Consider the following 13,697-nt stretch of genomic DNA (forward strand, 5'->3'; position numbering starts at 1 on the left):
CTCTCTGTCTCTCGTTTTCCCCTCTCTGTCTCTCTGTGTCTCTCTCCCCTCTCTGTCTCTCTGTGTGTGTCTCTCCATAATGTTAGATGTAATGGTGTGTTCAGACTGGACCACCCGGGGGACTAGACAATAGAAAAAGACAAGCAGGAATGTTTTTATTCACCTATGGCTCCCCTGTCCTCTCCCTTCTCCTCCTTTCCCCATCTCTTCATGTCTCTCTTCTTACTGGGGGAGGTATAGTTGAGATGGTGTTCCCTCCCTCCCAGCCAGCCCGCCCCCATTCCTGCTACCCAGCCAGCCCGTCCCCATTCCTGCTACCCAGCCAGCCCGTCCCCATTCCTGCTACCCAGCCAGCCCGTCCCCATTCCTGCTACCCAGCCAGCCCGTCCCCATTCCTGCTACCCAGCCAGCCCGTCCCCATTCCTGCTACCCAGCCAGCCCGCCCCCATTCCTCCTACCCAGCCAGCCCGCCCCATTCCTCCTACCCAGCCAGCCCGCCCCATTCCTCCTACCCAGCCAGCCCGCCCCATTCCTCCTACCCAGCCAGCCCGCCCCATTCCTCCTACCCAGCCAGCCCGCCCCCATTCCTCCTACCCAGCCAGCCCGCCCCATTCCTCCTACCCAGCCAGCCCGCCCCCATTCCTCCTACCCAGCCAGCCCGCCCCCATTCCTCCTACCCAGCCAGCCCGCCCCCATTCTCCTCCTACCCAGCCAGCCCGCCCCATTCTCCTCCTACCCAGCCAGCCCGCCCCCATTCTCCTCCTACCCAGCCAGCCCGCCCCCATTCTCCTCCTACCCAGCCAGCCCGCCCCCATTCTCCTCCTACCCAGCCAGCCCGCCCCCATTCTCCTCCTACCCAGCCAGCCCGCCCCATTCTCCTCCTACCCAGCCAGCCCGCCCCATTCTCCTCCTACCCAGCCAGCCCGCCCCATTCTCCTCCTACCCAGCCAGCCCGCCCCATTCTCCTCCTACCCAGCCAGCCCGCCCCCATTCTCCTCCTACCCAGCCAGCCCGCCCCCATTCTCCTCCTACCCAGCCAGCCCGCCCCCATTCTCCTCCTACCCAGCCAGCCCGCCCCCATTCTCCTCCTACCCAGCCAGCCCGCCCCATTCTCCTCCTACCCAGCCAGCCCGCCCCATTCCCCCCCTACCCAGCCAGCCAGTTGTATCTTCTGTCATGTCACCTGTCCGTAGCACCTGGGGCTGTTCAGTCTCGGAACCCAACTGGTCAGAGGAGTTGGGTGGAGTGAGGGTTTCTGGGTTGTTTTCCTAGTGGAAAAACGCTGAACACTGATTACAGGGGTCACTTTTCATTATGAGCTTGTTAGCTAGCCTGATGATGATGATACTAATAGCATGGGCTCCTCCTAGCTAGCCTTAATGTTAGCGTAACATTTGGCTGTCTAGCCTGTTTGCTAACGTCTTAATTGTTAGCATAGCATTGGAACAGTCTGCTTCTCTTGGGAGTGATTGGATGCTGTTGACAAGCTAGCCAGCTCCAGTTCGGTTCCTCACACTCAGTATATTTGAGTTCTATTAACAAGCTGCTCTTCTCCTGTAGCTTGTTACTGTCTAGTACTATGACCTTAACTTTTAATGAGGACTTGATCCCTCCCTCCCCTCTGGATGTGTCCCGAAATGGCAGCCTATTCCCTACATAGTGCACTAGGTTTGACCAGAGCCCTATGGGCCCTGTTGAAGGAATCTCTGCATTCAAGTTGCGTTTACTCCTTCTAATTACACGACACGTTGAGGTATTTCTTCTTTTCATATCCAATCAAATTGTATTGGTCACATGCACCGAATACAACAGGTGTAGACCTTCTCGTGAAATGCTGAATACAACAGGTGTAGACCTTCTCGTGAAATGCTGAATACAACAGGTGTAGACCTTCTCGTGAAATGCTGAATACAACAGGTGTAGACCTTCTCGTGAAATGCTGAATACAACAGGTGTAGACCTTCTCGTGAAATGCTGAATACAACAGGTGTAGACCTTATCGTGAAATGCTGAATACAACAGGTGTAGACCTTATCGTGAAATGCTGACTTACAAGCCCTTAATTTACAAACAATGCAGTTCAATAAATAAAATGTTTACTGAATAAAATAAAGTAACACAGGAAAATAACAATTGAAGCTATGCATAGTTAATAAACAGAGAGTAGCAGCAGTGTAATGTAGAATACCAGGAGGTGATGCAACTGGTCGTGCCCTCTTCAACTGTCTTGGTGTGTTTGGACCATGTTAGTTTGTTGGTGTTGTGGACACCAAGGAACTTGAAACTCTCGACCCGCTCCACTACAGCCCCGTCGATGTTAATGGGGGCCTGTTCGGCCCGCCTTTTCCTGTAGTCAGCGATCAGCTCCGTTGTCTTGCTCACATTGAGGGAGAGTTGTCTTGGCACCACACTGCCAAGTCTCTGACCACCACCTCCCTATAGGCTGTCAGTGATCAGGCCTACCACTGTTGTGTCGTCAGAAAACGTAATGATGGTGTTGTAGTCGTGCTTTATCACGCAGTTGTGTGTGAACAGAGTACAGGAGGGGACTGAGCACGCACACCTGAGGGGCCCCCATGTTGAGGATCAGGGTGGCAGATGTGTTGTTCCCTACCCTTACCACCTGGGGGTGGCCTGTCAGGAAGTCCAGGATCCAGTTGCAGAGGGAGGTGTTTAGTCCCAGGGTCCTTAGCTTATTGATGAGCTTTGAGGGCACTATGGTGTTGAACGCTGAGCTGTAGGCAATGAATAGCATTCTCACATGTGTTCCTTTTGTCCAGGTGGGAAAGGGCAGTGTGGAGTGTGATTGAGATTGCCTCATCTGATGTTCTGTTGGGGCGCTATGCAAATTGAAGTGGGTGTAGGGATTCTGGGATAATGGTGTTGATGTGAGCCATGACCAGCCTTTCAAAGCACTTCATGGCTACTGACGTGAGTGCTACGGGTCTGTAGTCATTTAGGCAGGTTAACTTAGTGTTCTTGGGAACAGGCACTATGGTGGTCTGCTTAAAACATGTTGGTATTACAGACTCAGTCAGGGAGAGTTTGAAAATGTCAGTGAAGTCACTTACCAGTTGGTCCGCACATGCTCGCAGTACACGTCCTGGTAATCCGTCTGGCCCTGCGGCCTTGTGAATGTTGACCTGTTTAAAAGGTCATACTCACATCGGCTACGGGGAGCGTGTTCACTTTGGTTGTGACGTCACCTAGCTTGTTGGTGTGCTCTCATCGTCGTCCTCTTTTACTGAGGTGCTCTCTATCTGCATCCCAAATGGAAACCCTTTCCTTATTTACTGCACTACTTCCTCATGGGCCCTGGTCAAAAATAGTGCACTACAATGGTAATAGGGTGCCATTTGGGATGCATCATCTTTGTCCTATTGAGACGACTAATTCAGTGTTAGAAAAGGGGGGAACTAATTCGGTGTTAGAAAAGGGGGGAACTAATTCAGTGTTAGAAAAGGGGGGAACTAATTCGGTGTTAGAAAAGGGGGGAACTAATTCGGTGTTAGAAAAGGGGGGACTAATTCGGTGTTAGAAAAGGGGGAACTAATTCAGTGTAAGAAAAGGGGGGAACTAATTCGGTGTTAGAAAAGGGGGGACTAATTCAGTGTAAGCGCATCCTGATCTGAACCTCCAAACACCCTTAGGAAAACCAGAACAGGGAAATCAATTCTGAGCAAGGTGATTGGTTGGCCAATTAAAACCCATACAACATCTAGGCGTGGCGCGGCGCAGGGGGAGGAATTATCAACATGAAGAAGCTGCTGTGATCATTAGGACATTTTATTTCCATTTATTTGATATACCTCCACAGACCAAGGGACTCATTTACTGCTTGAAAAAGTGATATACCCAAATCCATCCTCAGGGGGAACTCAAAACTTGGGCAGGAGAAAGATCTGTACTGTTATCTCCCTGACTAATGATATCTCTGTGATCTGTATTTTTCTTTCCCTGACTAATGATATCTCTGATCTGTACTGTTCTCTCCCTGACTAATGATATCTCTGATCTGTACTGTTCTCTCCCTGACTAATGATATCTCTGATCTGTACTGTTCTCTCCCTGACTAATGATATCTCTGATCTGTACTGTTCTCTCCCTGGCTAATGATATCTCTGATCTGTACTGTTCTCTCCCTGACTAATGATATCTCTGATCTGTACTGTTCTCTCCCTGACTAATGATATCTGTGATCTGTACTGTTCTCTCCCTTACTAATGATATCTGTGATCTGTACTGTTCTCTCCCTGACTAATGATATCTGTGATCTGTACTGTTCTCTCCCTGACTAATGATATCTCTGATCTGTACTGTTATCTCCCTGACTAATGATATCTCTGATCTGTACTGTTCTCTCCCTGACTAATGATATCTCTGATCTGTACTGTTCTCTCCCTGGCTAATGATATCTCTGATCTGTACTGTTCTCTCCCTGGCTAATGATATCTCTGATCTGTACTGTTCTCTCCCTGGCTAATGATATCTCTGATCTGTACTCTTATCTCCCTGACTAATGATATCTCTGATCTGTACTGTTCTCTCCCTGACTAATGATATCTCTGATCTGTACTGTTATCTCCCTGGCTAATGATATCTCTGATCTGTACTGTTCTCTCCCTGACTAATGATATCTCTGATCTGTACTGTTCTCTCCCTGACTAATGATATCTCTGATCTGTACTGTTCTCTCCCTGACTAATGATATCTCTGATCTGTACTGTTCTCTCCCTGACTAATGATATCTGTGATCTGTACTGTTCTCTCCCTGACTAATGATATCTCTGATCTGTACTGTTCTCTCCCTGACTAATGATATCTCTGATCTGTACTGTTCTCTCCCTGGCTAATGATCTCTGTCAACTGTTTGTTTTTTGGTTTTAAACCAACGGTAGTTGTTCATATGCATCTCTGGTCCGTCTCACGTATATCTCTGTATTATAAATGATTGTCTTGTAAAGGCCTGCATTTCATCCCTCAGTGACTTTCAGCCACCTTGCTGTCTCTCTTTCGCTCTGTCTTCGTCTCTGTAAATAGTCATTACACCTCTAACCTTCTCCCGCTCCTCTCTCTCTCTCTCTCTCCAGGCTGGCAAGAAGGACAGGAGTGATGCTCTGAACACCGCCATCGACAGGATGACCAAGAAGACTAGGGACCTTCGCAGACAGGTTGGTCCCTCTTCTTCCTCCCTCTGTTCTCCCATTCCTCCTTCCACAGACAGGTTGGTCCCTCTTCTTCCTCCCTCTGTTCTCCCATTCCTCCTTCCACAGACAGGTTGGTCCCTCTTCTTCTTCCCTCTGTTCTCTTCCTCCCTCAATCTCCCTCTCCATTCTCCCATTCCTCCTTCCACAGACAGGTTTCCTTCCTCTGTTCTCTTCCTCCCTCTGTTCTCTTCCTCCCTCCATCCTCCCAGTCCCGTTCCTTCTCCAGAGACTTTCACAGACAGGTTGGTTTTACAAAATATTTAGTTTCTCTGCCAGAGGCTTTGTTTTTCTCTAGTACAGCTAAAATAACTGTTAAGCTGTTTGACTCCTCTCTCTCTCTTTCGTTCCTCCTTCTCTCTGTGTAGCTGCGTAAGGCAGTCATGGATCATGTCTCTGACTCGTTCCTGGAGACCAATGTTCCACTGTTGGTTCTGATTGAAGCGGCGAAGAATGGGAATGAAAAGGAGGTGAAGGAATACGCCCAGGTGTTTCGCGAGCACGCCAACAAGCTCATCGAGGTACGTTAGCAAAAGTTACACAAACATCTCTTGGAGATTTCTTATTCAGATACTGTAGGGTGACGTCTTCAGGAAGTGTCAGGTGTTAGATGGACCGGAGGATGGGGACGTCTATGACGGTAGGAACGTTACTACACTGAACAAAAACAAAACTCAACATGTAACAATTTCAAAAGATGTTTTACTGGGAATACAGATATGTTTCTGTTGCCCACATATATACCTTAAAAAAAAATCTGAAAACCAGTCAGTATCTGGTGTGACCACAATTTGCCTCACATCTCCCTCACGTAGAGTTGATCAGGATGTTGATTGTGGCCTGTGGAATGTTGTCCCCACTCCTCTTCAATGGCTATGCGTAGTTTCTGGATATTGGCGGGAACTGGAACACTCTGTCGTACACGTCTAGCCAGAGCATCCCAAACATGCTCATTGGGTGACATGTCTGGTGTTATAAGGAACTAGGATCGACTTTCCATTCATTCTAGTTGCACGATTGACCTTGGAACGTTTATTTGACAAACTCCTTCATGTGATGTGTTTTACACCGACGATACAATACAGTGACTATACAAAACATTAAGAACACCTGCACTTTCCATTACAGACTGACCAGGTGAATCCAGGTGAAAGTTGTTATCCCTTATTGATGTCACTTGTTCTAATCCACTTCGATCAGTGTAGATGAAGGGGAGGAGACAGGTTAATAAATCCTCTTAAGGATCTCTACAGATCGATGTCTCACCCACACGGGATGGTTGAGTTAATGTGCATTAATGCGATTAGCATTAGGCTGTAAGTAACACGAGCTTTTCCCAGGACATAGACATATCTGATATTGGTAGAAAGCTTAAATTATTTTTAATCTAACTGCACTGTCCAATTTACAGTAGCTATTACAGTGAAAGAATACCATGATATTGTTTGAGGAGAGTGCACAATTATGAACTTGAAAAGCTATTAATAAACCAATTAGGCACATTTGGGCAGTCTTGACACAACATTTTTTACCAAAATGCAATGGTTCATTGGTTCAGCCTGAAACTTTGCACATACACTGCTGCCATCTAGTGGCCAAAATATAAATTGTGCTTGGTCTGAAATAATACGTTATGGCCTTTCTCTTGCATTTCAAAGATGGTACAAAAAAAAAAAATTACAAAAAAATTATCTTTTACCAGATCTAATGTTATATTCTCCAGGGTTATTTTCACATTTCCACTAACTTCAAAGTGTTTAATTTCAAATGGTACCAAGAATATCCATATCCTTGCTACAGGCAGTTAGATTTGGGAATGTCATTTCAGGAGAAAATTGGAAGAAAGGGGCAGATCCTTATGAGTTTTTTTAAAAGAAGGAATTTTAAGCCTTGAGACAATTGAGACATGTTGTCTGTGTGCCATTCAGAAGGTGAATGGGCAAGACAAAATATTTAAGTGCCTTTTGAACGTGGTATGGTAGTAGGTGACAGGCGCACCGGTTTGTGTGAACGCTGCTGGGATTTAAACGCCTAACGGTTTCCTGTGTGTATTAATGGTCCACCACCCAAAGGACATCCAGCCAACTGGACACAACTGTCGGAAGAATTGGAGTCAACGTGGACCAGCATCCCTGTGGAACGCTTTCTACACCTTGTAGAGTCCGTTCCCCGACGAATTGAGGCTGTTCTGAGGGCAAATGAAGGGGGGGTGCCACTCAATATTAGGAAGGTGTTTCCAATGTTTGATATTATTAGTGTATGTTGAGAACAGAACAGTGGAATTAGGTCAGTAGCTAGCACCCAGTCTTAGCAAATGCCTTGTGTGATTGTGCTCCTGGGTAGCCGTGCAGTGTAAAGCTGCAGTATGTGTGTGTGTGTTGTAATTCATTCTGTTTGTGAAAACACAAGCCAAAGAGGTATATGCCATGCCCTGAGAATGCACCGCAATAGTCTTCGACACTCACACCAACTCTCCATCTAAACCAACACTGACTAAAGGCCTTGGCACATCGGATTTCATCTTTTTAAGATTATTAAATGTCACACTGTGCAATGTTTTAATATTGATCAACCTGGCCAGATTGTGCGATTTAGCTTCAGTTCTGTCGTCACATTCTGCGATTGGCCTCCGAGGCTACTTCAGCTGCAACGGTGGACCTGATCACGTGTCGGCACCGGCAGTTGAACATCAACTGGGTCTGATCACGTGTCGGCACCGGCAGTTGAACATCAACTGGGTCTGATCACGTGTCGGCACCGGCAGTTGAACATCAACTGGGTCTGATCACGTGTCGGCACCGGCAGTTGAACATCAACTGGGTCTGATCACGTGTCGGCACCGGCAGTTCAGGCCTCACTCTATGCTTATGCGCGAGTGAAGTGAGTTCGGGAAAAACTGAAAGTATGCAACCATGGAAATTGTTTTCTCATACAAACTTTTTCCAAACTCCTAATCAAATGTGCTTCACCAAAATAACATTGTCGCTGTGGAACATTTATTTTTCATTAGGTAGATTTGACTGCAAATGTCATGCAAACACATTTTTATGAAATTGTTATTCTTGCACAGCATGTAAACATTTAAATATAACTATATTAATCTCACAATCGTATTATTGTGTGCATGCTCAGTGCTGTCGTGTCTTTGGGGTACCATTAAACTGAAGACATGTTTATCAAAATAACTCCCTGTAATTATTATCACACGATTAAACTGATTCATCGTTTAACTAGGAGATCGGGGCACCAAGGAAAATATTCAGGTTACAAAGTTATAATTTTCCTAATATAACTTTCCTATATTATAACATTATATATTATATTCTATTATAGTATAGGCCGATTATCTTCTGGTTTAAATGGTGTATTTTACCTCGCGTCCAGTCTCATTCCAAACGTCGTAAATTGTTGTATCTGCACGAACCCAGTCTTTACCAAGAGTCATCCATACATCAATTGTCTTAAAGTCATTTATTTACTAAACTAAGTAATTCACTGAAAGCATACAAACAGTAATTATCATCACAAAGAATTGGTAGGGTAATGTGCCCTAGTGGGCTAAACAGGCATGGCGGCCTGTTACACAAAGGGTCATAAAAGGTCAGCTGAGAAGGCACACAGGGTTCATTAATATTAACAATTGATATGCTAAACCTTGCACATGAACGCTCACTCATTCGGGAACAATTGCAATCAATATATATTTACGCTCAGTGTGTCGTCGGGATCCTTGTTGGAGAGTCGTTCTGTTGGAGAGCTCTCTCTCTCTAGTCTCTCTCTCTCTAGTCTCTCTCTCTCTGTGTCTCTCTCTCTCTAGTCTCTCTCTCTCTAGTCTCTCTCTCTCTAGTCTCTCTCTCTAGTCTCTCTCTCTCTAGTCTCTCTCTGTGTCTCTCTCTCTAGTCTCTCTCTCTCTAGTCTCTCTCTCTGTGTCTCTCTCTCTGTCTCTCTCTCTCTCTCTCTTCTCTCTCTCTCTCTCTGTGTCTCTCTCTCTCTAGTCTCTCTCTCTCTAGTCTCTCTCTCTCTAGTCTCTCTCTCTCTAGTCTCTCTCTCTCTCTCAGTCTCTCTCTCTCTCTAGTCTCTCTCTCTCTAGTCTCTCTCTCTAGTCTCTCTCTCTAGTCTCTCTCTCTCTAGTCTCTCTCTCTCTAGTCTCTCTCTCTAGTCTCTCTCTCTAGTCCTCTCTCTCTAGTCTCTCTCTCTAGTCTCTCTCTCTAGTCTCTCTCTCTAGTCTCTCTCTCTCTAGTCTCTCTCTCTCTAGTCTCTCTCTCTCTAGTCTCTCTCTCTCTATTCTCTCTCTCTAGTCTCTCTCTCTCTCTAGTCTCTCTCTCTCTAGTCTCTCTCTCTCTAGTCTCTCTCTAGTCTAGTCTCTCTCTCTAGTCTCTCTCTCTCTAGTCTCTCTCTCTAGTCTCTCTCTCTCTAGTCTCTCTCTCTCTAGTCTCTCTCTCTAGTCTCTCTCTCTCTAGTTCTCTCTCTCTAGTCTCTCTCTCTAGTCTCTCTCTCTAGTCTCTCTCTCTAGTCTCTCTCTCTAGTCTCTCTCTCTCTAGTCTCTCTCTCTCGCTCTCTCTAGTCTCTCTCTCTCTCTCTAGTCTCTCTCTCTAGTCTCTCTCTCTCTAGTCTCTCTCTCTCTAGTCTCTCTCTCTCTAGTCTCTCTCTCTCTAGTCTCTCTCTCTCTAGTCTCTCTCGTCTGTCTCTCTCTAGTCTCTCTCGTCTGTCTCTCTCTAGTCTCTCTCGTCTGTCTCGCTCTAGTCTCTCTCTCTAGTCTCTCTCTCTCTAGCTCTCTCTCTCTCTAGTCTCTCTCTCTCTAGTCTCTCTCTCTCTCTAGCTCTCTCTCTCTAGTCTCTCTCTCTCTAGTCTCTCTCTCTCTAGTCTCTCTCTCTCTAGTCTCTCTCTCTCTCTAGTCTCTCTCTCTCTAGTCTCTCTCTCTCTAGTCTCTCTCTCTCTAGTCTCTCTCTCTCTCTAGTCTCTCTCTCTCTAGTCTCTCTCTCTAGTCTCTCTCTCTCTAGTCTCTCTCTCTCTCTAGTCTCTCTCTCTCTAGTCTCTCTCTCTCTAGTCTCTCTCTCTCTCTAGTCTCTCTCTCTCTAGTCTCTCTCTCTCTAGTCTCTCTCTCTAGTCTCTCTCTCTCTAGCCTCTCTCTCTCTAGTCTCTCTCTCTCTAGCTCTCTCTCTCTCTAGTCTCTCTCTCTCTAGTCTCTCTCTCTCTAGTCTCTCTCTCTCTCTAGTCTCTCTCTCTCTAGCTCTCTCTCTCTCTAGTCTCTCTCTCTCTAGTCTCTCTCTCTCTGTCTCTCTCTAGTCTCTCTCTCTCTCTAGTCTCTCTCTCTAGTCTCTCTCTCTCTCTAGTTCTCTCTCTCTAGTCTCTCTCTCTCTCTAGTCTCTCTCTCTCTCTAGCTCTCTCTCTCTAGTCTCTCTCTCTCTAGTCTCTCTCTCTCTAGTCTCTCTCTCTCTAGTCTCTCTCTCTAGTCTCTCTCTCTCTCTAGTCTCTCTCTCTCTCTAGTCTCTCTCTCTAGTCTCTCTCTCTAGTCTCTCTCTCTCTCTAGTCTCTCTCTCTCTAGTCTCTCTCTCTCTCTAGTCTCTCTCTCTCTAGTCTCTCTCTCTCTAGTCTCTCTCTCTAGTCTCTCTCTCTCTCTAGTCTCTCTCTCTCTCTCTCTAGTCTCTCTCTCTCTCTCTCTCTCTCTAGTCTCTCTCTCTCTCTCTAGTCTCTCTCTCTCTCTAGTCTCTCTCTCTCTCTAGCTCTCTCTCTCTCTAGTCTCTCTCTCTCTAGTCTCTCTCTCTCTCTAGTCTCTCTCTCTCTCTAGTCTCTCTCTCTCTCTAGTCTCTCTCTCTCTCTAGTCTCTCTCTCTCTCTAGTCTCTCTCTCTAGTCTCTCTCTCTCTCTCTCTCTAGTCTCTCTCTCTCTCTAGTCTCTCTCTCTCTAGTCTCTCTCTCTCTAGTCCTCTCTCTCTCTAGTCTCTCTCTCTCTAGTCTCTCTCTCTCTAGCTCTCTCTCTCTCTAGTCTCTCTCTCTCTCTCTCTCTAGTCTCTCTCTCTCTAGTCTCTCTCTCTCTCTAGTCTCTCTCTCTCTGTCTCTCTCTCTCTAGTCTCTCTCTCTCTAGTCTCTCTCTGTCTCTCTCTCTGTGTCTCTCTCTCTCTGTGTCTCTCTCTCTCTGTGTCTCTCTCTCTCTGTGTCTCTCTCTCTCTGTGTCTCTCTCTCTGTGTCTCTCTCTCTCTGTCTCTCTCTCTCTGTGTGTGTCTCTCTCTCTGGGTGTCTCTCTCTCTCTCTAGTGTCTCTCTCTCTCTCTAGTCTCTCTCTGTCTCTAGTCTCTCTCTGTCTCTGTCTCTGTCTCTCTCTCTCTCTGTCTCTCTCTGTCTAGTCTCTCTCTCTGTGTTAGAATGGATCTTTCAAAGCGACATTCATTAATGTCGTCATAGAATGGTTGTTTCGTTGGTCTTCGCGTTGAATGATATAATTTCTAGCTGCAGACTATTAATTAATATCAAAGACTTGTTCTTATTCTGTCGGTATCGATAGTCTAAAAGTTAACCACGTAGTATAGTTCACTTTCAGTATAGGAATTGGATGGTCAAACCTTTTGGCCAACTCGCAATGGAGTGGAGGCCTGGTCTGAAGAAAGTAAATCAGGGTGGGGTTTTATAGTCAACATAGAACAGGCTTGTCACATGACGCCTGGTCCTGTCTGTGTCCCTGGGGGCGTGCCGATGACTAATTTAATCTTTGAACATAAATACATTCTATCACATTAACATCAGTACACAGCATCTCAATGTATTACAAAATAGCTTTATCCTTATTAATACATTCTATACAACCATTTGGATGCAAGTCCCATAGCTGAGGCTATTATATAAACAGTTTTATGGTAATATGGCTATATTGTCTCTTCTGAGTATCACAAAATTTTACCAAGCGGACCAGTTCGTAGCTGGATTCTTCACCAATCTTTTATACCTTCTCCAGAACATAAATGTCGTTCGGTTCCCCAATTCTGTGAGTTGGAAGAATTTCCTGTGTCTCTCTATGAAACCCCTCTGTGTCTCAACTGGGCCATGCGGCAGGACATTCTCCTTTAGAATTTTACAACCCCTTCACACAGGGCCTGGGTGGGGGAGGTAGGTTGGGGGATGGGGGGAGGGGGTCAACTGTCCTCCCTGTACTCAAAGAGGCCAACGTCATGACAGTGCAGTCAGACTTCCTAATTGTTCAGTCTCCGGGATCGGCTCGCCACACTACGCGATAACGGCTCAACGTTTCTGACACTGCTACAACTTTGTCAGAACCTACAACCGTACGTAGAGGTAGTTAATGGTAGACCTAGACCCTGTCACACTGAACGACCCAAGACGTCCGACCATCGTTTATAACCGAAGAATTTGCCCCCCCCTCCCCCAAAGGGGACATTTAGTCTGGGACGGCAAAATCGTAGCTTAAGATGGCTAAAATCATAGTCAGCGAAGGCTTTAATTCAACAGGCTTGAGCTTTATGGAAGACGCTGCAGCAGAAACCGGATGGTGTTGTGGTCCCAAATGTCACCCTATTCCCTATGTAGTGAACTACGTTTGACCCCGTACCTGTAGGGCTAGTGCACTATATAGGGTGCCCTGGCCATGGTGTTGTGATTTGAGCCGTCAGACAGAAAGACAAACACTTTGTCTGATCTGTATGGCTGGTCACAGCTGTGGAGCCTACTTTGAGCCTGGCCCAGAGTAGCCAAACCTCTCCCCCCTGCTCTCCCCCGGCCTCCCCCCGTGCTTTCTCCCCCGGCCTCCCCCCGTGCTTTCTCCCCCGGCCTCCCCCCGTGCTTTCTCCCCCGGCCTCCCCCCGTGCTTTCTCCCCCGGCCTCCCCCCGTGCTTTCTCCCCCCGCCTCCCCCCGTGCGCTCCCCCAGCCTCTCCCTGCCTGACCAGGTTAAGTGATTCCTCTGGGACCGGGATTCATTGTCTCAACAGTTGTATCTCCATCCACCTACTACTTAGTGACAGACGGAGACAGCATAACACAGGGAAGGAACGAAAGCTTTCTCCCCTGCTGTTCAGCGACTGTTGATTTCTGACTACCACAGTGATAGTCAGACTGAAACAAAAAGGCTTTGTAAAATGTATTGCACTCTCTCTCTCCCTCACCACCCCCCCCCCCCTTTTTTTCTTTTTTTTCTCGTGTTCCCTCTCTCATCCCCCTTCCTCTCGCTCTCACGCCATCTCTCAAGCGTTCTCGCTCATTCTGTCAAGTCAATTCTAAGGGGTTTTATTGGCATGGGAGACGTGTTTACATTGCCAGAGCAAGTGAAAATAAACAGTGAGATGTAACAAAAATCTAAAAAAAAAAAATTAAAAAAAAAAAGTTAACATTGCACTCAAAGTTCTCAAAAGGATGGACATTTCTAATGTTATATGATCACCTATGTACAGTGTAGAACACGATCCACTTTCCCTAAAAGCATGATGGTCATGTTTGAGGAACATTAACAGTCTTCGTCAGTTGACTTGAAATCTGCCCCCCCCCCCAGT

The 13,697-nt window shown here is 46.6% G+C and overlaps 1 protein-coding gene across 2 annotated transcripts in view; it reads left to right on the forward strand.

Moving 5' to 3' along the window:
• ctnna1 (catenin (cadherin-associated protein), alpha 1) overlaps positions 1-13,697 on the forward strand; it is a 247,642-nt gene that overhangs the window by 120,984 nt on the left and 112,961 nt on the right. For both annotated transcript variants that reach the window (XM_045717824.1, XM_045717825.1), the window contains exons 9-10: positions 5,091-5,171; positions 5,573-5,725. In XM_045717824.1, coding sequence (XP_045573780.1) covers positions 5,091-5,171; positions 5,573-5,725 — 234 coding nt within the window. The remainder of the gene's footprint in view (positions 1-5,090; positions 5,172-5,572; positions 5,726-13,697) is intronic.

The sequence above is a fragment of the Salmo salar genome, chromosome ssa05 (assembly GCF_905237065.1).
Source record: "Salmo salar chromosome ssa05, Ssal_v3.1, whole genome shotgun sequence".
NCBI lineage: Eukaryota > Metazoa > Chordata > Actinopteri > Salmoniformes > Salmonidae > Salmo > Salmo salar.